The sequence below is a fragment of the Lactuca serriola genome, chromosome 3, assembly GCF_051521515.1.
Source record: "Lactuca serriola cultivar US96UC23 chromosome 3, Lser_US96UC23_V15, whole genome shotgun sequence".
Lineage (NCBI taxonomy): Eukaryota > Viridiplantae > Streptophyta > Magnoliopsida > Asterales > Asteraceae > Lactuca > Lactuca serriola.
Window position 1 is genome coordinate 37,041,197 of NC_136410.1, and position 24,488 is coordinate 37,065,684.

A 24,488-nucleotide genomic window follows, 5' to 3' on the forward strand; every position below is an offset into this window, starting at 1 on the left:
GTGATCCTCCAACAACAAGAAAAGGGCGGCGACCCTTCTCTTTCTCGTCTCTCTTCCTTCCGGTCGAACAACAACAGTCAAACACCCTTTACTTGTTGTGTTTCTCCGATCTGTCTCTCTTTGCCTCCATCTTTGAGATATGTTGCCAGAAAAAGAAGAAAGAATCGACGAGGGGGCTACCAGAGCAGCTCCTCGCCGCCAACTACCGTCTCTACTTCCTCCTGCCCCCCTTCGACCTTGTTGTTTTTGCCATCATTCCTCCTTGCTACCAGTGATGTGTAGGAACACACAAAGGAGTCGCCGGAGATCGGGGTTCTCCCTCTTTTTCATGATGAATAAATGTTGGAAAAATCTCGTTGTGGATATGTGGATGCCACCTGGGTATTTCATTTCAACAAAATAAAAGAAATGGAAAATGACTTGATAGGGTAAGACACTTTTTGAAATCTACACATTTAATCCTTATTCTTTTTCTTTTTGTAAAATAAACCCTTCCACGTCAGCAAAACCTGTAGAATCCGGTGAAAATGACCTAATGTGTACATATTAATAAAATATAAAGATTTATTTTACAAGAAAAAAATAATGATTAAATGTATATATTTCAAAAAGTATCTTACCCTATCAAGTCATTATCCCATTACTTTATTTATAAGATAATAACTTTAATGAATGCTTTTTAGTGCATAATATTCAAAAAGATAAAAAGATAATAACTTTAATGAATGCTTTTTGAGTGCATAATATTCAAAAAGTTAATTACACGACCAAATAAGATCAAAACCGATTGATAGTTAATGGTTACGGTGTGGTCAACAGGTGAAAAAAACTGTTTCATCTACTTTATTGGCCTATAAACACATTTTATTTTTATTATTTTTGTTGTTGTTTTGGGGTTTTGGCAATAAGTTAGGGTTTATATACGGATCAGCGGATGCAGGGTAAGCCATATGGGAGGGCAACAAGCGTTGAGAATTGAGATGCTGATGTTGTGGCTGACGGTCATGGTGCGGCGTCTTACGACGAGGAAATCGACTTCTTTCCTGGAATTGCGTCGGCGAGAGTTACTCCCTTTTAAAAGGTTAAGATCCTGATTCTTAAGGCACAAAACCAGTGCCAGTAGAAATGAAAGCGCTTGAACTGGTTCCGGACGGTGTAAACCCCTCTGCATTCAAATCCAGGAATTTCAACTTCTAGAAAAACTTTCCATAGATGTAGTTATATACGATGAAATCGACATCTCTTTTGGAATTGGTAGGTTTGAATTCTGTATTTTGCCACTTACCGCAATCTGGGTGCGGATCTGATTGTATTTTCATACTAAAAGTAAGAAACATATGAAGAAGAAGGATTAGGAGAAGCCGTTGATGGTTTCATTGTGATTTCGAATTCGGTGACTTTTGTCATCAACAATTGATGTTTTCATGGGGTAACTCATAATGAATGTAACATATACATAGGGTTTTCAGGGTTTGCAGACTTCCAAATCTTATTGCTTTCACTTGGAATTATCATCTTAAGAGGTGAGAAGTTTCTATTTAGAAAACAGTGCTTTTGCTTGTTTCTCTCTCTTCATTTTTAGTCCTAATTTAAGATAAGATGTTATCTGACTTAAATGCATGTTATGAAGAAGAGTTCCATTTGCTTTGTATATAGGGTATCATCATCATTTTGTGTTTTTAACATCAAAGAGGTGGTTTTGCTTTCATATAAGTTTCTATTTAGGTATTTATATTATTAGTTGATAACTATAAATGGTAAAAATTTATAATCCGAGAGAGATTTGTGATATATTATCTAGTATAAGGACTTGATAGAAAGTGTTAAATGTGCTCATTCCGTCGATTGTTTCCTATTCAACTTGGGTTAAGACGTTAAGTAGGTATGTTATCTAGGTGGGTTGATATGAGATGGAGGTTTAGTTCTTTATGGTGATTATTATGAGATGTCATGTGATAATTCAATGAAATTATATAGGAAACTTAAGTGTGGAGCCTTGAATTGTAAAATTGATTATGGTGGTAGTAATTTGGGGTGTGTAGTGAAATCATTAAATGTTGAGTTCAAGAAATCGAGGGTTTGTTTTGGAATTAGAACGGACACTGTGGCCATAGGTGAGTGGTTCGAATCATGGGAAGAACCTCTTCATGTTTCACACAAAGATTTCTTGAAAAGTGAAGGACCCTTGGTGCAACGTGTCACTCTGTGATTGGTTGTGATGACAAGGCCTTGAAAGGAGTTGTTTGGTATCGGTATACAACATGAAATGTGAGGGCTTTAAACTACTTAGCAATTTGAGAAACAGAGAAAGATTCATGGAGAAGAAGAAGGAGAAGCAATTCAATGTGGGAGATTTGGTTTGGGCGAAAGTTAATTGTTACCCTTGGTGGCCTAGCATCATTTACGATGAAGCCCTAACAAGTAGTCATGTTCAACAAGCAAAGAAAGAAGGTTTGATGCTTGTTTCATTTTTTGGCGACAATTCCTATAATTGGTTAGATCCAAAGAAACTCCTTCATTTTGAATCGAATTTTAGCATGTATTCAAATCGACCTAGTTCTCGTTTATTCTTGAAAGCCGTGAATGAAGCAGTTTATGAGCTCAATCACAGAGCTGCTCTAGGATTGACTTGTCCTTGCCTATTTTTTTCATCGTATAGACCTGCATCTGTAGAAGGTTTTCTAGAAGTTGATATTGATGGATATAGCACTGGAGGGGTTTATTCAGTGCAACAGATTGAAGGGTTCAGACAAGAATTCCAACCACTTCAAACACTTTCGTTTGTCCAGCAACTGGCTTTGGATCCCACAAATGTGCATCAGGATCCTAGCATTTTAAAGGAGGTAGCTAGAGTTCTTGCTTTTCGTAAAGCAAAATATGCAGAGGTTGATGAACCTTATTTTCTTGCATTTGGGGTGCAACCTCAACGGCTGGTAGATCCTAGCATGACCTCAAATCAACAGGAGACAGCTTTACTTCAAGGTATAATTGCTAATTAACACTCTTATTTCACTTGTATTGTAATTATTTTGCATATGATTTGCTAGCCTTGTGTATTATGCTAAAGAACTAAATACCATCCATCCATGCCCCCTTTGGTTAAAAGTTGTTACCCAATGGTAGTACACATTTTGACTGAACTCTATTTATATTTCTAGTAGGATCATGAATTGGGCCTTTGAGTTTTAATGTTTGTACCTAGACACCGTATTTGTGTACATGTGTTTACATGTTCAATTGTTCATCCATCTGTACATGTAATGTAACAATAGTTATCAAGCAAATATTTTAAAACTTGGATATACAATAGCTATATACTTGGATGGCATTCCTACTTTATCTTACATTCCTTATTCCACTTGATTGCTATCTCACATCACTTGCATTGCTTCTACATTAGCAGTTTTTATGCAGGCTTTGAATAACTTAACAAGTTTGACATTTGGTTGTTAGTTGATTAGATTCATTTACTTGAATATATTAACCAAAGTGTTTGACTCTTAAATTCATGTTTTATCCACAATATTTGCTTTTTACTTATTTTATAATCATGAGAAGACAATCTCTGGTAACTTCTTTGCTATCATTTTTGAGTTTGCAAATTCAGATATAGTAAATTTTATGTTCAAGGTTGATGTAGATGTTTTTTAATTATAGATATACCATGTATGTAATGTTTAATTTACTTATCATTACTCCCATTCCCTTGAAACAAATTTTGTTAGTTTTGAAGTTACAAGGAAATCTTTGGTTTAATCTGTAAACTTGAAGGTGATCTCTTGTTTTATGTCAAGACTCAAGAATGATGGATATCAGAAGAAGATGCTGTATACTGCATACATACAAGTCTTGGTTACTTGAACTAAAATCCTATTTTTCTAACACTAATCATGCCATCAGTTGCTTTTAGTGATTGAATCATAGTAAGATGGGGCCTATGTTAAACTTAAAGCATGTTTCATCGTTTTTGCTAAATTTAAAATGAGTTTATGACTTTTCTGGGCTCTGCAACCCTTACTGGTTGATTGGTATAATTTGCAGCTCCACCTCCACCTCTAGCTGACGATGAGAAAAAGCCTACAATCAAACTCCAAAAGAAAAAGAAAAGACGCCTTGCATCCTCAAAACCAAGTGCTACTAAAACAAGTGACAAGGTGAAAAGGAATCTGCATCATGATTCTGAAGATGATGTTCATGAGAAGAAGAGACAGGTGAAGGTTGAGATTATTAATAAAAAGCTGGATATCATTTCCACCACCACCAATGATGATAAGCAGCAGCCAGATCAACCTCAACCTGAGGCCGCAACCACAACCACAAAATGTGAGCTGCCATTGAAGAAGTGGCAGAGAAGGAGATCAGTCAGCAGTATAGGGGGTCCGAAATTGGCTTTGGTGTTGTCTTCCGAAAGAGAAAGAGAAAGAGAAAGAGAAAGAGAAAGAAAGAATGAAGGGAAGAGTGGTGGCATTAGCATAGTAGAAAAGGGGCCGACAATGGTCCTATCAATGAAGTTCCCTCCAGATGCTGCTCTACCATCAGTTTCAGAACTGAAAGCCAAGTTTGCTAAATTTGGGCCAATGGACATATCAGGTGTTCGTGTCAGTTATCTCAAATCAAGATGCCAGGTGGTGTTTATGAACAAGTCTGATGCCCAGAAAGCCTATGAGCATGTGGTCAAGTTCAAGAATATGTTTGGTCAAACTCACGTCTCCTACAGATTACATCCTTTTGGCAACAGCATAAAAGAAGCAAAAGAAGGCGGCAGCAAGGAAACTGCGCTTGTTACCTCTTCACATATGCAGCAGCAGCAGCAGCTGTTGAATCAAGAAACAACGTATGCAAACAAGTATCAGAAAGCAGCAGAGGTGAACCAAGGAAGTGTTGACATTTCTGATAAGATGATATATCTGCTTAAAGAATGCAACCGTATTGTGTTTGAACTGAAGCAATTTTAGCTACTCAAAAACTTTGGGATCTAAATTAACGAAGGTTTATGTGTTTTATTTAGTCTTCAAGATATGACATTAGTAATAGTAAATACTCATCTTTTAATATAATGATTATAGCTAGCATAATGAAACAAATGTTAATTCACCAAATTACTTCTCTATGGAAGAAGCTGGTTTTAAGCTATTTAAGACTACCAAGCATTTGTATGTTTAAGACTACCAAGCATCTTCATGTTTTGATGCTTCATTTCAGTTATTCGAAACAATATGAAGATATAAAAAAAAAGGTTTGCATAATGAGCTCCGCTCGCTAATCTAACCCATATTTTATTAATTGATTTCAAGACTTCAAATTGGGAGCTGTTCATTATGCAAACCTTTCTTTATATCTTCACCGAATAGATATCTAGTTAATTTATCATTAGATTAGGCGTTATGGTGCAATATTCAGACTTAATCTAATTTGACTATGGTGACTTAAAAGTTTAAGTTACCTAGACTCTTCTTAATTAATATAATAATAGTTAGAGAAGCTCATAACATATTATATTTTCTTAGTCAACTTCACAAATAAATGAAACATATAATTTGTGAAATTCAACTAGTATTAAAGTTTAATAGTCACTAAATCCAAGAGGAAATCAAAATCATTTCATGACCATTTTGGAAAAAATAATTTCATGACTTGAGTGAAATGAACACAAACAATTAAATCATTAAATCATTGTTGTTTATTAATTTGAAGATCTATTACTTAATCAAAAAATTAATCAACGATTTAAACATTTTACACATCCAAACCCATGGTTAAATACTTGAATAGAAATAAATGTTCTCTTTTGAAAAAAAAACATAAATAGATATTTCACTCTAAAATACTTCCATAGCTTTCAACTACAAATTCATAAATACATTCAATATTACTTCCATAGCTTTCAACCACAAATTCATAAATACATTCAATATAACTAGTTATTCATGGGTTATGTCAACATCAACCAATAATTATTTAGCATAACATGGTTAAGTTTTATCAAAAGAGAAATAGTTTAGAGACACAAAATATTAACAAGATGAAAATGAGATGAAATTGATGTTCTATAATCTTCAACAAAACTCTCAAAAGCTTTAGAAAACACTCAAAACCTTATCTAACAAACTCCCAAAAGAATTACCCATGTTGGGTTCACACGAACGAGAGGCTAGACTTACACGGAATGCACGAGTCACTTAGATCCACTATTAACTTTGCGATGCTTTGACCTTCTCACCAAAATACTTCTAGTCTTGAGTGTTGTGCTCGAGTGCTTCCATCATCCTCATAAACCCAAACAAAATATCAGTCCACTTCCAAAATGAGCCAAATCCTTATCAAATATTTCTAAGTCTTTAAAAATTATTTAACACAAAATATATTTTCACTTCTAATCTTCATTCACTAACTAGCCCATTTTGCACCGTCTTCAAATGCCATCAGTTCCAATATTATTCAACTAGGTGTGAGACCCATGTATTATATGGGTGTATTTAAAACAATTAAATATATATAAACATTTGAAAATTTTGAATTTATAAGAAATATAAAATTATAAGGAAAGTCTATTAATAGAATTGATATGCATTTATTATTAAATTTAAATATCATATGAAATTAATAAAATAAGAAAACCACAAAATTACATGTGGAATAAAAATTAATTCAAAATAACCACAAAATGACATGTGGCAAAATGAATGTGAGTGTGACAAGTGGCAAAAAAACCTTCATTTATTAGAGAAGATCTTAAAGTCCATTTAATTTTCGTAATCCCTAATCATCTCGCTCGACAAAGTCTTCAAAAAATCTGAAAATTAAGCACAATGACTATGAAGTTTTCCGATACAGATAAAAATAAATAAAACAAAAATATGCATGTTGATTAACTAAAAATAAAACAAAATATGCTAAATTAAACTATAAAAAGAAATAAATAAAATGCACCTATCAGTTTCATCTTATTATTTTTCTTTTGATAAATAGCTATACAATTCTAAAATCAAGATTATAAATTTCCTTTTCATTTTTTTTGTTGTGTGCAGTTATTGACATGTCTAATGAAGACCACCATCAACGACACTAAGGAGGATATAGTCAATGATGATTGACATAAAAGGAGGAGATGCCCTAAAATGAAGTCGGATGATACTATGAAGCTAGACGTAGATGAACTTGTTCTTTCTGAGTTTTGTTATTCATACATGATTTTGGCTCATATGATTGTCTTTTGATTATTCGTGTTTTACTTCATTACCCTTGACTTATCTTGTTTGTTTGTATCATTTTGTAGGTTCTTGAAGTATGATGCTTGTATTACGTTGCACATTATTTTATATTTTACCATTCAATTTGATTTACTTTCACTGTTTTGTCTTTTTAGGTTATCGCTTACACATGTCGCTCTACCCTTAATGTGTAACGACCCAAAATTCATATGTAAAAATTCATTTTAAGTCAATTAGAAATCATCAAATATCCATATCAACCCAACAAAAGTATATCAATATGAAAATACTTATCAGAGTATAATCCCAAAGATCATAAAAATGTTGAACACGGGTGGATGTGCTGCGATCAGGCCGGACCCTTTCCTTTCGAACTCAAAGTACCTGAAACATAAACTTAAACCGTAAGCATAAAGCTTAGTGAGTTCCCCAAAATACCATACATATTATACACATAAATATAACAACACACAGCTGTGGCGGGTCCGTATCAACCATCAGGTTTGTATCAACCCCATATAACAACAAGTAGCTGTGTCGGGTCCGTATCAACCTCCGGATCCATATCGACCCCGAGTCCATAATGAATTTGAACCCATATTGGCTCCATCCATAATTCATACAATCATATCAGTAATAGTCACATAATCACATACATCCTACACATACAAAGCAGTGGGGCCGACATTAGTACCTTTGACCTACTAGTGTGGTGAAAAGACTCACCTCAACTTCAGATACCCGAATCACATACTTGGGCTGCTGCTACTATGGCTACTCACACTGATCATAACCTAAAATCAACTCAAATTAATAATAAGGATTTTAACCCCATAATCAAAGGTCCAATTCATCCTCTAACTTACTAAGGGAAAAATACCATTTTCCCCTTCCCATACATTACCCAACTAGATAAGGCCCAAATATGGCCCAAAAGGTTTTCTGAGAGTACGCCCGACATACCCCTTATTACGACCAACGTACAACTCAGTCTAGTAGGGGTTATGGGGCCACAGCCCACAACGCTCAGCGTACTTAGGATTACGCCCAATGTAATCCCTTGAAGTCCAAATTCTCATTTAATGTCTTAATGCTTAAGGATATAACGTCCAAACTTTAGATCTAAGTCTAATGAATGTCTAAAATCATAAAGTTGTAACCTTTATGCCTTTGCATGGCTACAAGGAGCACAAAACTAAAATCCTTACTTATATTACCATCTAAAACCCCATAACTTTCGCGTGGATGAATACAAAGGGCCAAACTTGCATTTTTGTGTCACCAAACACTCAAAAATGCCTAAAAGAACAACTCAAATGGTATGGAGTAGACCATACTCATTAGACCATGATTTTTGGGATAAAAGGTCATAATTTGCAACCTAACAAGATTTAGCAAGGAAAGCATCAAGATTTGAACTTTATACCTCATGGAGATGCACAAAGATGTGAGGAATCCAGATCCAAAATCTTGAGCGCAATGCCACTTCTTAAAATATTTTCCTTCACTACAAAGAAAACCAAAATAACACTAAAGAGCTTCAAAACTCACACACAAGAATTATGGTTTCGAGATGGGGGCTAAGAGGGATGGAGACTAGAGGTAAAGAAGGGTTTAAGGCCTTACAACCCTTTAAATAGGGTCGGAACCCTAAAATTTAGGGTTTTCCCTCTGCATGAGTACGCCCAATTTATGCAAGGAAACTGTGATCATACTGTTAATGACCTACGCATGGTGTACCTATCTCATATGCCCAACGTAGGGACCAAATTTGCAAAATTTGGTCCCTACTTGAATTAGACTTTGATCAAAGCTAAATATGAAAATACCTGGAACAATGGTGTTACAACTCTCCCCCACTTGAATCAGACTTTGATCTCGAAGTCCGTTGCTGTAAACAAGTCTGGGTAGTGCTCCCTCATCTCATCCTCCGGTTCCCACGTTCACTCAGATCCCTTCCGGTTTTGCCATTACACCTTTACCAGGTTCACTACTTTGTTGCACAAAGCCTTGGTCTTCTGGTCGAGGATCGGAATCGGCCTCTCTACATAATTCAGACGTTCATCGACCTAAATATCATCCAAAGGAATCACCACAAACTCATTGGCTACACACTTTAGCAACTGAGAGACATGAAAAGTGTTATGGATCTAACTAAACTCATCATGCAAATCCAGTCGATATGTCACCTTTCCCACCCGAGTGGTAATCCTGAAGGGACCAATAAACCGAGGTCGAGCTTGTCTTGCTTCCGAAATCGGATGACACCTTTCCAAGGTGACACCTTCAGTAGCACCAAGTCTCCCACCTGAAACTCGAGGTCTGAACGACGATGGTTTGCATAACTCTTCTGTCGGATTTGTGTGACTCGCAACTTGTCACGCACTTGCTGGATCAACTTAGTTGTCATGAGCACCACTTCAATACTCCCCATGACCCGATGCCCGACCACGACCAAAAAAACCGGGGTCCTACACATCCTCCCACACAACATCTCAAAGGATGGTTGATCAATACTGGCATGATAACTGTTGTTATAGGAGAACTAGTCCAGTGGAAGGTAAGTATCCCAACAACCTCTAAAATATAACAAGCACACCTGGAGCATATCTTCGAGCGTCTGAATCGTCCGCTCACTCTACTCATCGGTTTGGGGGTGGTATGCTATACTGAAATGTAGCTGAGTACCTAATTCATCATGAAACTTCCCACAAAACCTAGAGGTGAAACGGACATCTCAGTCCGAAATCACCGAGACGGGCAATCTATGCTGAATTACCACCTCCCGAATGTAAATGTCAGCCAACTTCTCAGCGGATATACTTTTGGCGATTGGAATGAAATGCTTGCTCTTGGTCAATCTATCAACAATGTCCTAGTTAGTTACAACTCCACGCTCCATCCTTGGCAACTTTGTGATAAAATCCATTGTAACGCCCGGAATGTCAAGGTAAGTTCTTAACTATTATTCCTTTTTAACTTGTGGCTTAAGTCTTAGTATGTTGGGCGTACTTGGAAGATGACATGCCTCGAGCTAGCCCCCTGGTACGCTGGGCATACCCATGTGTACGCGGGGCATACATCCATCAGGGGCAAACCCTAATTTTTAGGGTTTGCACCATATTTAAACACATTAAGACCCAAAGTTTTCACCTTATTAGCCTCCATTGCCACTTGTGAGCTACACCTCGAAAACCTAGCCATTTGTAGTGTGTTATTGAGTTTATTGAGAGTTTTTGGTATTCTTTTGTGCTTTTGAAGAGGAAGAGACTTGGTGGTGGTGCATTGTTTGAGTTGGAGCTTCAAGATCCAGGGCTATCTTCTCTATTGCAAGCTTCTGGAGCTAAAAAGCTGTTACCTTGATTGTTCCTTGCTTATATCTCTTTCGTGGGTAGATTTAGGAGCTTTTGGTCCCATGACATTGGTCTTATGGAGTATGGACTACTCCATACCATTTGAGCTGTCCTTTTGAACACTTAGAAGTGCATGGAGTCATAAAAATCGGATCTTGGAAGTTTAAGATAAACCATGCATGAATTAGTGACCACTTAATCGAAGTAGAATGCCAAATCTAAGACTTGAATCCCATGAAGGCATGCAAAGGGATAAAGTTGCCATCTTTATTGTAAAGGACGTCATTAGGAAGTTAGATCTGAAGTTGGATGTAAGGTCTTTGTAGGGTTTCAAAGCACTCCATGGATGATGACAATGGTCCCCTTGATGAAGTGTAGGTTAAAAGCCCAAGACTTGTCTTTTCCCTATAAATAGTCATGTATTATTCATTATTAGGGTTAATAAAGAGGAAAAATGTAGCCGCCACATTGTGAAGTTTCTTGTAGAGTTAGATTCTTATTTCTTAAGTGTAATTTGTTCCTCACAATTCAATAAATCGAGTGATCATTCGACCTAGTCTTCATATTTGTGTTTTTTTTTTCCGCATCTTGTTCATCAAATCTCAATTAGGGTTTTAATCCCAACAAGTGGTATCAGAGTAGGAGACTGTGTAATACATACGCATCTCTTCTGTTTGAAGAATCCATTAGGTTTTCCGCTTTTATCGAATATATAGAAGCCGTCTTCTTCCTATTGACGGTGTATTTAGTGTTCGATAAAACCCTAGTCTCATCTTTACAAGTCTGATTCGAGCAGATTAAAAGAAGAAGTTTTTCATCATGTCTCACGACGATTCTCAAGTCAATCCAATCAACATCTCCAAAAGTATAGGATCCACTATGAGAGTTCCCATTCTCTATACTCAAGATTATGAAGTATGGGCGCATCACTTTGAAGACTACGTCATTGGTTCTGAAGACAATGGCTATCTAATCTGGGAAGCAATAACATTGGGTCCGTTTGTTCACTCTGGAACTAACAGAACAATCAAATCTCAAAAAGAGTATAACTAACTCTTGGTGGACGTAGAGAAGATCCCTCAAGATGAAAAGATAAGGTGCTATGCAACGTTAAATCCATGAGAATGATCAGATTCGATTTGCAAGCCGATACTTTCTGTTTAGTAAGTTCATACACTACATCTAAAGAAATATGGGATAGGTTGAAAGAATTATATTCAAATGATGAGGATCTAGAGCACTCCATCCAAACCCTTTTTCTCTCTGAGTTTGGTGCTTTCATACAAAAACCCGAAGAGAAACTCATTCAGACATTTGATCGTATCAACCATCTACTTAGCAAGATGATGAAGTATGGTATTGAAAGGAAGTTGATCGAACAACAGGTGACATCCATGAACAGCTTAAGACCCGAATGGATGGTATTGGTCTCGACTGTAAAGGCACATGAGCAATTTAAGTCCTACTTGTTGGCAAAATTGATAGGTATACTTAAATCTCATGAAAGTGTGGTGTCTAAGGAAGCGAAAGTAGTTTCGGGTGTGGGTTCTCTGACCCTTGTTTCTAAAGCAAGAATGTGGTAGACGAAGAGGAAGAATCTGATATGTCAGAGTGCGATCTGACCAATGATGAATATGGAATGATGGTTTCAAATCCAAAGAAGTTTGCTCGTAAGAAGTTCCCTGTCAACAAGAACCGAAACTGGCAGGGAAGCTACAACTTTGAAAAGGCGAAAGAGGAGAGCAAAAATACCACTCAGAAGGATGACGAGAAGAAGGAGAGCAAGCTTGTGGGAGATTCAGAATATGACTGCAACTACTGTCATGGCAAGAACCACTTTGCCAAGGATTGCTTGCTTAGAAAGATGTTTGAGAAAAGGGATGATGAAGATGACGAATCATAGCACATGCGAAAGTTGGAGGAGATAAAGAAGAAGAAAGCATCTAACGTTTCTATGAATGCTTTAATTATGCGGGAACATATTATTGATGATGAGTTTGGTGGAGTAGAAGTCTGGTCTACAGACTCTAAAGACGAAGAGGTACGCAGACCTTCGCATGGAAGAGCTTATGTGGCAAGAGAAGGAGTTACTGAGTCGGCTGGTAGATGCTTGATGGTGACAACCGAAAGTAAGCATGAGGAAATGAAGCTTAAGGAAGACAAATGTTTCACTGCTTAACCTGTGAGTGAAAGGATCATCGATTGTGATCAATTGATCAAAAAGGTACAGTCTATCCTGGAATCACTTAAAATACCAGTAACAGATTATGAAAAAAGAGTTAAATGAATTAAAATTCAAGTTTTCTAACTTAAGTGGCAGTCTTTTGCAAACTCGCTTAGCAAATTCTAACCTAACCGACCAACACAGCAGGGAAGCTTCCAAGAGTGAAGAAAGAAGGATATGGATACAGCAGAAGGAGTCAGAGTTATTTAGGGCTAGGGATGAACTTATTTATTTGCAACAAGACAATTTGAAGTTCTTGAAATAAAGAAATATTTTATGTTTAATTGCTAAATGCTTATATACTAATATCACCAAGTTGTATTTAGATTGTGAGATAGGTAAAAAGATTCATAAAATGATTTTTCCTTTCCTTGAATTTAAGGAGGACGAAGTCATCGCTGAATGTGAATCTATAATGTCCTCAGATGAGCTTTCAGTGACCTACAAATATGGACTGGACAAATTGAGGCTTTTATTGAGTCCAAAGAGCATAAAAGTATGTTAAAGAACTTACTGGATGAAAATGATAAATTAAAAATAAAAACCGAGACCTTATAGAAGTTTGACTCTTCTAATGCCAAATTAAGTTCAGAGAATAAAATGAATTTAGAAACAACTTCTGAATTTGATGAGGAAAGTGAAATGAGCGAAATCTCTGTAGAAGACGAGATTGACTGTTCAGAATTTCTCAAGAGCGAATCAGAAACTGCAAAATCGCTCGTATCTGAAAATTCTGTTGAGTTCGCTCGCGTTTCCAAGGATAAGTCCAAAGTCCTCAAAGAAAAGGAGGTAGTTATCGAAAGGTGGAAACAATGCCGAACCAAGTATATACCGTTGAAGGAATAACTAAGAAATAGACGTCAGAGTTGACCTCCATGGTCGATAAAGATAACGCTGAAGGTTGTGACAACTACTTCTGGTCAGCTCCAATAGACAATGCAGAAGAAACGGTTGGCCTGTCGAAGCGAACCTCATGGAGAGTCAAGGGTAGGTACGTGGCTGAACCCATCAACAATCCCTCAAGCTTTGATAAACCCAGTACAAGTGGTACAAAAGAAATACCAAGCGAACCACTAAAAGCTTCCAACGAATCAACAACAACAACCAAAACTTATAGGAAGAAAAAGGAACCTAAGGACAACATTCACTTGACTCAAGAACAACTTGTTGAGCAGAAACGTCAGAGGAACAAAAGATACATGAAGAAACTCAATGAAAGAAAATAGTTTTGGCAATCTCAAAACCCCACTTATGTTCGCTTTGAAAAAGCTTCTAATTTGAAGATGTCAAAGGAAGGACAAGTCAATCACTGCCAGTCATGCAGTCAGGAGAACCAAACAACCTGTTTCGGTCCTAATGGTGTTCACAAGAACCGAAATTCAAGTTTCGGTCCCAACTCTTACTATGCCAAAAACCGAAAGTCCAGTTTCGATCCCAACACAGGTGCAGAGAACCGAAAGACAAGTTACGGTCCAAAATCCAATCCTTCACGCTCTCCACCAAAACCAAACCTGGTGAAAGGCATCAAGGGAAAGGGAAAGCTTGTCTCTAATAATGAAGGACAAGTTAAGAAAAAGTCATCAAACCATAGGTCTCCAAAGAAAAACTCAACTGAACAACCAACTAACAAAAAGATACCCCAAATAAAGAAAGACAAAAAAATAAAATCAAATTTTACACCATCAAACGAAAAGATGAAACCACATTAATAAAAAGAATATATATGGTTGATCTTTCTGTTGCAATTCCCTATTCTGTGAAAAACTCATCAGGGCCCAAGAAGCTTTGGGTTCCTAAATCTGCTTAATTTTGCAGGTTATAGATGACGAGCAGTTTGACGACGAATGGTATATTAGCAGTGGCTGCTCTCGTCACATGATAGGAAGGAGGGAAGAGCTTAGGGAGTTTCGGTCCCTTCAGGATGGTGGATGTGTAAAATATGGAAACAACTCATATGGCACGATCAAAGGATATGGGATGATTACAAATGGTGAATTTTCAATTCGCAAAGTAGCTTATGTGGAAGGATTACATCATAACCTAATCAGTGTCTCTCAACTAGTTGTGGGAACCAGATTAAAGGTTTCGTTCGATGACGAGGGTTCAGAGATCATCAAAAAGAAAACTAAGAAAGTCCTGTTGAAATCCATGCGCAAAGGCGAGATGTATCTGCTGAATATCAATCCAATCAGAGGAAAGCCAGCTATATGCCTTCTAACAAAGGCGAACTCAGATGAAAGATGGTTGTGACACCAAAGACTGTTGCACCTGAACTTCAAAGATATTAATAAACTGGTGGTTGGTGATCATGTACAAGGACTTCCTGTTCTCAAATTTGACAAAGAACACCTGTGCGCAACATGCGAGATGGGCAAGCAGAGCAGAAAGAGTCACCCCTCTTGTATCAATACAAAAATCGTCGAACCACTTGAATTGCTACACATCGACTTATGTGGTCCTTTGACTATTGAAATCATCGGTGGTAGTAAGTTCATACTTGTGATTGTAGATGATTTTTCACGCTTCACCTGGGTTTTCTTTCTTAAACAGAAATCAGAGGCGACTCCCAAGCTGAAGCTTTTCATCAAGCAAGTGGAATTGCAGCTACAAAAGGTGGTAAGAAACATAAGAAGCGACAATGGTCTTGAGTTCAAAAATAAAAACCTTGAAGAGTTTCTGGTTGAAAAGGGAGTAACTCACAACTTTTCTGCTCCCTACACTCCACAACAGAATGGGATCGTTGAAAGGCGAAATTGTTCATTATGTGAAGCGGCCCGAACCATCCTGAGTTTTGCTTCTCTTCCATTATACTTCTGGGCAGATGCTATAGCTGTTGCTTGTTACACGCAGAACCGGTCATTCGTCAACAAACGATTTTCCATAACTCCGTACGAAATCTTGAATAATCGCAAGCCCAATGTAAAGTTTTTCCATGTGTTCGGTTCAAGATGCTTCATTTTCAACTCAAAAGAGAACCGCAATAAGTTTGATGTAAAGGCAGATGAATGGATCTTTCTTGGATATTCTCTTATGTCTAAAGCATACAGGGTTCTGAATAAACGCTCAAGGAAAACTGAAGAAACTTACTATGTAGCTTTTGATGATAATTATATGAAGAAAATTCAAGCAAGCGAGGGTCCAACAGAAGAAATATTTCCTGCATCAGGTCAAGTCTCTATTCCCATTTCCAATATATTTGAAGAGTACATGCTGCTCTTTGATTAACCAAAGAAGGCAATCCACTCAGAAGTGAACGCAGTAGATAACAAGATCGATTCCTTGAAGAAAATTATCGATGAAGCTGCAAAAGCAATGAAAAATGAACCCACTACATCAAATGATCATCTAACCACAAATGACCCTCTAAAAGAAAGCTCAATCTTCCAGGGGGAGGGTTCTTCAACACCAGAAACAACCGAATTGCCTTTCCATGGGGAGAATCCATCAGTATCACCAACCCATGATGATTCATCTGAGGGGGAGTGTACTGAACTTGGCATAGGATTCAGTTCACCATTTGAGGGGGAGAATGAAAATGTAAATGACAAAGGCGATCTGTCAGAACTGGAAGAAGAAGTCAATGCTGAGCTGGATCCTGCCTATGATCCAAATTACCCTCCTCTCATAAAGTGGACAAAGGATCATCCTAAAACTCAAATAATTGGTAAATCATCTGAGGGAGTTCTCACACGCTCTCAACTAAAGGCGAAGAAAACTGCTTTATTCTCTCCAGTAGAATTTTGCATGTTTAATTCATTTGTCTCCAAAATTGAACCGAAAACGGTACATGGTGCTCTTGCTCACTCTGATTGGGTGCAAGCTATGCAAGACGAACTCCATGAGTTTGAACGAAATCGTGTTTGGAGGCTGATTCCCACACCAAAGGATGAATCTGTAGTCGGTTTAAAATGGGTTTTTAGAAATAAGTTAAATAAAGAGGGTAATGTCATCCGTAATAAAACAAGGCTGGTGGTGAAAGGATATTGCCAGGAAGAAGGAATAGATTATGAAGAAACCTTCGCTCCTGTAGCAAGGTTGGAATCAGTGAGAATCTTTTTGGCATATGCTGCACATAAAAACTTTGAAGTTTTCCAAATGGACGTAAAATGTGCTTTCTTGAATGGAGAACTGGAAGAAATGGTATACGTTGAGCAACAGCCCGGATTTGTGAACGAAAAGTATCCTGATCATTGTTACATACTGGATAAAGCAAGCACCGAGAGCCTGGTATGAAAATCTAACACGTTTTCTTAAAATGTCAAAATCCAAACAAGGTTCGGTTGACCCAACCTTTTTTTGCAATAAAGAAGGCGAACACTTAATGATTGTTCAGATTTACGTCGATGACATCATCTTCGGCTCCACGAATCCTAGCTTAACAGCTGATTTCAGGAAGTTGATGGAGAGTAAATTTGAAATGAGCGCAATGGGTCCTATTAACTTTTTCCTTGGATTGAATATAAGACAGGGACCATAAGGAATCTTCATAAATCAGGAAGCGTACACGAAGACTTTGCTTGCGAAGTTCGGCATGACGGGAGATTCCAAAGTAAAGGTTCCAATGACATTTGGCACGAAGCTAACTCCATCTCTTGAGAAACCGGCTGTTGATGTGACTCTCTATCGTCAGATGATAGGATCTCTAATGTATTTAACAGCTAGTAGACTAGACATAATGTTCTCTGTCTGTTATTGTGCAAGGTTTCAAGCAAATCCAAGAGAACCACATATGATTGCTGTGAAAAATATTTTCCGGTATTTAAAGCGAACCTCTTCTCTCGGTCTTTGGTATCCTACAAAATATGGCTTCTTTGTTCAAGCTTTCTCTGACGCTGATCTTGGTGGATGTGGATTAGACCGAAAGAGCACAACAGGTGGACGCCAATTCCTTGAAGGAAAACTTGTTAGCTGGAAGTCAAAGAAACAAACTTGCATATCTCTTTCCAGAGCCGAAGCTGAGTACATCGTTGCAGCATCTTGTACATCGCAGGTCATATGGATACAAAGCCAACTTAGAGATTATGGCTTAAGCATGAAGAAGATCCCTCTCTACTGTGACTCAGAAAGTGCAATTCGTATATGTCACTATCCAGTGCAACACTCGAAGACTAAAAATATTGCACTAAGATACCACTTCATAAAGGACCATGTGGAAGATGGTAACGTTGAAGTTCACTTCGTTCGGTCCTCAGACCAACTGGCTGACATCTTCACTAAAGCCCTACCAGAAGCAAACTTTAATAAAATTCTACAAGGGTTGGGAATGATGGAAGTTGAGTCGGTACCGAAACCCATTTTGTTTCACTAAAAATTAAAGAAGCGAAATATAGCGAACGCTCGGTCTATTTCGACTCTAGGATTTTCGCGAACCGAAATGAACCCATCGCTCGGTCTATTTCGGCTCTAGTTTTTTCTAGAACCGAAATGTACCGAACGCTCGGCCCATTTCACTTCATCTTTTCTAAGTTATGGTTTCGGTTGTATATTCTTGTAAAGCGATTTTATTCTCTCGTGTGTTTACATTTAGTATTTATTTTCTTTTCTGTTTTTATTCTTTTTCAAAAAATTTTCAAAAATCCAAAAATATTTTTATTTTTTGTTTTTATTCTTTTTCAGAAATTTTCAAAATCCAAAAAATATTTTCATTTTCTGTTTTTATTCTATTTCAGACATTTTCAAAAATCCAAATTTTTTTTTTTATTATTTTTGTTTCGTTTCGTTTCTTTTGGTTTGATAATCACAAGTGCTATCTCGACTGGAGTCAGGGTAGGTGTAACACTCTTATCTTTATACTAGTTAAGTATCCCTAGAAGCATGCTGCTGCACGTAGACCGAAGCCTCCTAGACTCTGAGTAAAGGCTTAATGATTCGGTCGACACCTATCGTTTCTTCCCAATTAGGCTTCTAAATTCACTCAAGTCACGAGCTACCTTACTCCTCTCACAATGAGTTAAGAGTTTTCTGCCTTGTCATTCTAAATTAGCAGAGGTACTTTCAGCTCTTTAACCACGTGGTTATTCTCCATCACGTTTCGCTTCACAATCGTAACCCTTGAGACTCTCAACAATTACCAATGAGGTTTATGGTTACATAACTTCTGTTTTGATGATCTTAGTCACGATTACCACGTGCTGAGTGAGACCCAAAATCCAATACCTTGAATGAATCGACGGTGAACGCTTATATGATCAAGATATTACTTGTACCTTAAGAAATTTCTAATTTTTGCGTGATCTTTATGATATGTCTATCACCAAGATTTTTCTTCCCATAAGATCCAGTTTTAATTTTTTTTTTGAGATTTCTTATTATTAATATCCAGTCACAAAATAATTTCTCCAAACCTACTTGTTCAACAGACCACATCGGTCTCACAAGTACTTCATCTCACTTTCGGTCTATGTTAAGTATCGAAGTTCGGTTGAAGCTAACCACCCACTAAAGGCTATACTTGAAAAGAAGCATTTCAATGTTTCTTAACAAATATTTTATCATATTTGATGGGAAACCACACAACCACTTCTCAGTCTCTCTTGACTTAGAAGGAAGAGATTCATGCCCGTAATCATTAGTATTATGTTTTTCAGGCATCACTTTTATCCCATACACATCTTGTTTTATTTCTTTTTCTTTGGCACACTATTGCGCGAAGATCTTTATGATCTTCCAAACTCTTGATTGTGGTACTAATGACACTTTTCAGATCTGTACTTTTGGTTCTAATAGATATGGTGGTTCACTTTCTAATAGAGGAGCGAAGATGGATTAATATGAACCTTTCTCAGAATTGAAGAGACGGTATTTGGATAAGAACAAGAATTCATTTTTGGGCGCGTGAATTTGAAACGGTTTCTACACCCACACCCGATGACGTGTTTCTAGGGAACCCAAGCTATCAAATCCCACTTTTACAGGTGATGTTTCAGAAATCGTATCGTCACAGCCGATATTTTCTCTCTCCTAGAAACGGTATAAAAGGAAGTTCTCACACCTATTGTACCTTCTTACCTTCTTCAACTTCTCTCTCAAATACACTAGACGATATTCAACTGTTCATCTTCTTGAGTGCTTCAACAATGGCAGAATCATCCTTATTCAAGATCAAATAGCTTCTTCAACCTTGATCAAGATAAAACCGAATCAGAATCTCATTATTCAGTTGGATCCTTTTCTTTATGATTCATACATGCTTCACGTTGTGGAGTGTCTCAGGTATTCTCCTTTGGTGATAGCTTTAACACAAGTCGAATCAGTTCCAATGTCCCTCCTATCATATATCTATTTCACTGCTTCATACGACAAACGCAAGGAACAAATCTTTTTCGAAATATTTGATCACAAGACATCGGTATTTAAAGCTCGCTTCTGTTCACTGCTAGGGCTTGCTGCTGATGCTTCTGTCATCTCTCCGGATTTCGTAACAACCACTCAGTTGTTCTCAATGTTCTATGACATGGGGTATACGAACATTCTAACTACAGTGACGAAATTCAAAAGGTCATGTTTACCACCCCAATGGAATGATCTGCTCACACTTCTCTACAAGGGGTTAGCAGAACGGGTTGCAGGGTCAGATGAGGCAAGTAAAGGATTTATGAATATTCTCTATGGTCTCTAACAGGGAATCAATTTGGATTATGGTTCACTACTTTGGTCACAGTTGGTGCAGAGTCTCAACTCCTCGACCAGACATTCTGAGATTTCATGTGCTCGTTTTGGACACTAGTCACTCCCAGAGCCATTGAGACTTTTCAGGTTCCTGTCATAGCGGATGCTTTGAAGTCTTCGATTGCTATATTTCATACGGTCAAAATTATAGTGACCGACCTTACAAAGTTCCATTACATTGGTTCTATTCCTGAAACAATGAGTCGATGTGTCACGAGTGAAAGTAGAGTCATGGCAGATTATAGGAAATTGCCTCCTTTGGGTCCAAGACAACTCACTCCTGAGATGAAGAGTGCTTTCGAGGCTGCTGACAAACTTGCAAAGAGGGGGAAGAAACCGGAATCTAAGAAAGATGAAAATGAAGGTCCCTCATCTCCTAAAAAGCAAAAGGCTGACACCACTGCACCTTCGTCTCCCAAAAAGAAAAAGGTCAAGAATATGGCAAAACGACCGAAGGCTCCAACGCCTTCTGATTCCGATGAAGAGGAGTAACCTGCCAATGATGAAGAGGATGTTCAGCATGAAGGGTCACCAAGGGGAAACACTCCTTGCCAATCTCCAACTCTTGAAGTACAGATTCATGTTCCTACTCCTCCTCCTTCTCCAAAACAAACCACTATACCAATCTCCGTTGCTCCCATTCCACCTCCTGTCGCTTCTCAACCCACTACTTCTGCTCCAATACCACCACCTATTTTTTCTCATGCTACAACAACCACAACCACCAGCCCTTCGGTGAGTGTCAACATATCTGATATGGGGGCACATACCGTTGGCATTGACACCCCTATCACAACCAAACCTCTCTCACCATCACCTTCGATAGACTCTGAGCCTATTCTGGGAGGCGAAAACTTTGACTTTGATTCTACTTACTACAGTCCTTATCGCATTCCAAGTGAAGATGATGATGTTGCTCCTGTGACCAAGCAATATTTAAAAGACATCAATGATAAGCTTGATAAGTTGCTTACTACCTCAGCACCTTATTCTGATATTGTGTTAAAAGCATTTCTTGATACTTCTCTAAGCAATTCACAGTCTCAATCGGCAACTCCACAAAGGTTGTGGATGCTTGATATGTGCATAATTAGTTCATATTAAGTATACATTTTTATTCATTTATTAGTTTAATTATCGCATATTATGGACAAAAGGTACTTAAAAGTGTTAAATTATGTTTTTCAGTCCTAAGATGAAGCTTGGAAGCGAAAGAAAGTGGGAGAAACAGTTAGAAGATCGAGAATGGAATAAAGAAGGAAAACACTAAAAAAGGCACCTACTCGGCGAGTCATAACTTCTACTCGGCGAGTCCAATCGAAGGATCGAGAAGATAATGACTCGGGATCCCAGAAAGTTATCGCAATACGGGGAATGTGAGAGGGACTCGACGAGTCACCAGTTGACTCGACGAGTCGATTCGTATATTTAAAGATAATTCCACAGATCGATAGGAGAGAGTTCTGGGGCGATTCAGAAGTGCTTTGCTACGATTGAGAAGCCTGAAAAACCCTAGAAGATGACGAAGGAAGCTAGAATTCAATTCCGGAGAGTAATTAAGGCAAAATTTCATCATTCCACTTATTCTTTTGTTTATTCATCATGATTAAGCAACTTGACTTTGTTTGTTTGCTGTTATTTACTTTAATTATGAGCTAAAACCTTTAGACTTCTGTTTGGGGATACAAAGTTGACAATATGGTTTGATTGATTGGTAGGATTAATTCCAAGTTGGTGAATTTTTGTTATTTTAGCTTGCTCAAGAACCTTGTGTGTGAATAATAATTAATTTTCTGTTAATAGGAAGATAATTGATTAGCATGAACATCTATTGATTATTGTCCTCATATGATATATTGTGACCGCATAGTTATATGTCTAGGATTAATGAATATGAAACTAGAATTAATAAGAAAATTGAGTAAATTCATGTGCATGCTTGTAAGATGACTATCAAACAAGAGGTTAATTAAAAAGAATAAATTAGTTAACTATTGCAAGTCTAACTTAACCCGAATAATTAATCTAGTAAATATAATTAAATTAGACAATTGGCCACTGTTTGAGTTAGTTTATCTGCTAAGGATTAGGGTAGTGAACACAAATCTAATCACTTGAATCGGTAACGAACGAAAGAATTAATCCATTGCACTATTACCTTGAAAATCAACCATAGAGTTAACCAAGTTGAACTAAACAGAAGTTCCTTTCCAATTATTGAATCTAGTTAAATCGTTATTTTCTAGTTTTAAATTAGTAATAATTAGTAAGTTTCTAGTCTTGTAAAACTAGAGAAAAACCCCTGCTTCTTAATTAACTTAGATTAAATTAGTTTTTAGTTTAATTTGCCGTTCCCTGTGTTCGATACCCTGCTTATTTAGCTATACCACAATTGATAGGTTCACTGCCTTTTGTGTGTTATTTGATAATTAAAAGTAGGTTTAAAACTAGTTGGTTTCACACACATCAAGTTTTTGGCGCCGTTGCCGGGGAATGGTTCTAAAATTAATATTAAAGTCTAGTTTAATCGATCCTTTGTGTGGGATTTATCTTACAAAAAGTTATTTACAAAGCAAATCAGTAAGTAGATTTAGTTTTATTACAATTCCGTTTTTTAAATAACTAGAAATTTTCTTTTCTGTTTTTGCCTTGCACTCGCCAAGTGCACTCGTGCCGACTCGGCGAGTACATCGCTGTTTTAGTCTTTATTTTTTTATTCCATTTTTGTTCCTTTTACGCGTTTCGTTTCTTTTGTTTCGTTTTTTTTCAGCTGTTTCATGACCCGAGGATCTGACACACCTCTGGTACCTCCTTTGGAAGACCCGGAATCCGCACTAAAGAGAAGCAAAGGAAAAGCCGTAGGAGAAACCGCAACTTCAAAGAACTCACCACTCAAGAACTTAAAATCCGTTTTCAGCAAGAAGAAGAGCAGCAAATCAGGAGCATCCAGTGCCTCGTTAACAATTGAAGAACCAATTCACGAAGATATCGAGTACGAGACCGAGGAAGAAGAAGAGCATATTTCCGAGCACGAAACCGATTCCGAAGAAGAGTTAGCTATCACTATGGCTAACATCGATGAAGTCCCCATGGGGGAGTGGAAGAAAAGGATGCGTGATGACACCGGGCCGGGACTTGTGCAACCCGCAATTCCCGCAACCGCCACTTTCGAACTAAAAGGCCATATTCTCGCCCAACTCAAAGAGATTCCTTTCTACGGGGAGGATCATGAAGACGATTACAAGCACTTGGACGAAGTGAATGATGTGGCCGATTACTTCAACGTGCCTAATGTTCCACGCGAGACCCAACTTCTTCGAATGCTTCCTGTCACATTAAAAGGAGCTGCAAAAGATTGGTTAAAGTCACTTCCTCCCGGATCGGTCACCACATGGGCCAAGATGAAAGAAGAATTCATAGACCATTTCTGCCCGCCCTCCAAGATAGCTAAGCTAAAGAAAGCCATTGCCAACTTCGAGCAACAACCCGGCGAATCTCTTTATGAAGCTTGGGAAAGATACAAGAGCCTACTTAGAAATTGCCCACACCATGACCTTAATAGCCAATAAGAGGTCTCCATTTTTTATGATGGAGTCAATGTCACCACAAGGCAATTGCTTGATTCTCAAGGCCCGATTACAAAGAAGGCGCCCCCGGTAATCAAAGAATTAATTGAAGAATTCTCTAAGCACTCTAGAGAATACCACAATCCGAGAAACGAAGTAAGCCGAGGGGTAGTAAACGCGACAAGTGATAGCATGGCGGCGGTGATAGCAAAGCTTGATAGTCTAGATCGAAGAATGACAAAAATGGATCAAGAAATCCATGCTATTAGGGTAGGATGCAAAAATTGTGGAGGGTCCCATCTCGCAAGGGATTGTGATTTGGATGAGAATGGAAATAAGAAAGCTCAAGTCTTCTATTCAAGTGGTGATCGGTATGATGAAAATTGGCGAAAACCTAAGAAGGATTGGCTACCATACGAGGAGTATAAGAAGGCAAAGGAGGAGAAATACAAGCAGAAGGAGAGGG

General features: G+C 37.7%; 1 protein-coding gene and 1 non-coding gene across 2 annotated transcripts; one reads left to right on the forward strand and one right to left on the reverse strand.

Annotated features, from left to right (window-relative positions):
- The first annotated feature begins 874 nt into the window (after nt 1–874).
- LOC145091933 (uncharacterized) lies at nt 875–5,015 on the forward strand. Its single transcript, XM_079029770.1, has 2 exons — nt 875–2,982; nt 4,042–5,015. Exons 1-2 carry the CDS (start codon nt 2,262–2,264, stop codon nt 4,953–4,955), a joined length of 1,635 nt encoding a protein of 544 aa, XP_078885896.1. The 5' UTR covers nt 875–2,261; the 3' UTR covers nt 4,956–5,015.
- Nucleotides 5,016–23,905: 18,890 nt separating this feature from the next.
- Nucleotides 23,906–24,012, reverse strand: LOC145096485 (small nucleolar RNA R71). The gene has a single exon (XR_013703891.1). It is a non-coding gene; the product is annotated as a small nucleolar RNA R71 (small nucleolar RNA).
- Nucleotides 24,013–24,488: the final 476 nt, after the last annotated feature.

Coding starts and splice junctions, on each gene's coding strand:
- LOC145091933 (XM_079029770.1), top strand. CDS start 2,262: ATGAAATGTGAGGGCTTTAAACTACTTAGCAATTTGAGAAACAGAGAA. Junction 2,983..4,041: donor GGAGACAGCTTTACTTCAAG/GTATAATTGCTA, acceptor TATAATTTGCAG/CTCCACCTCCACCTCTAGCT.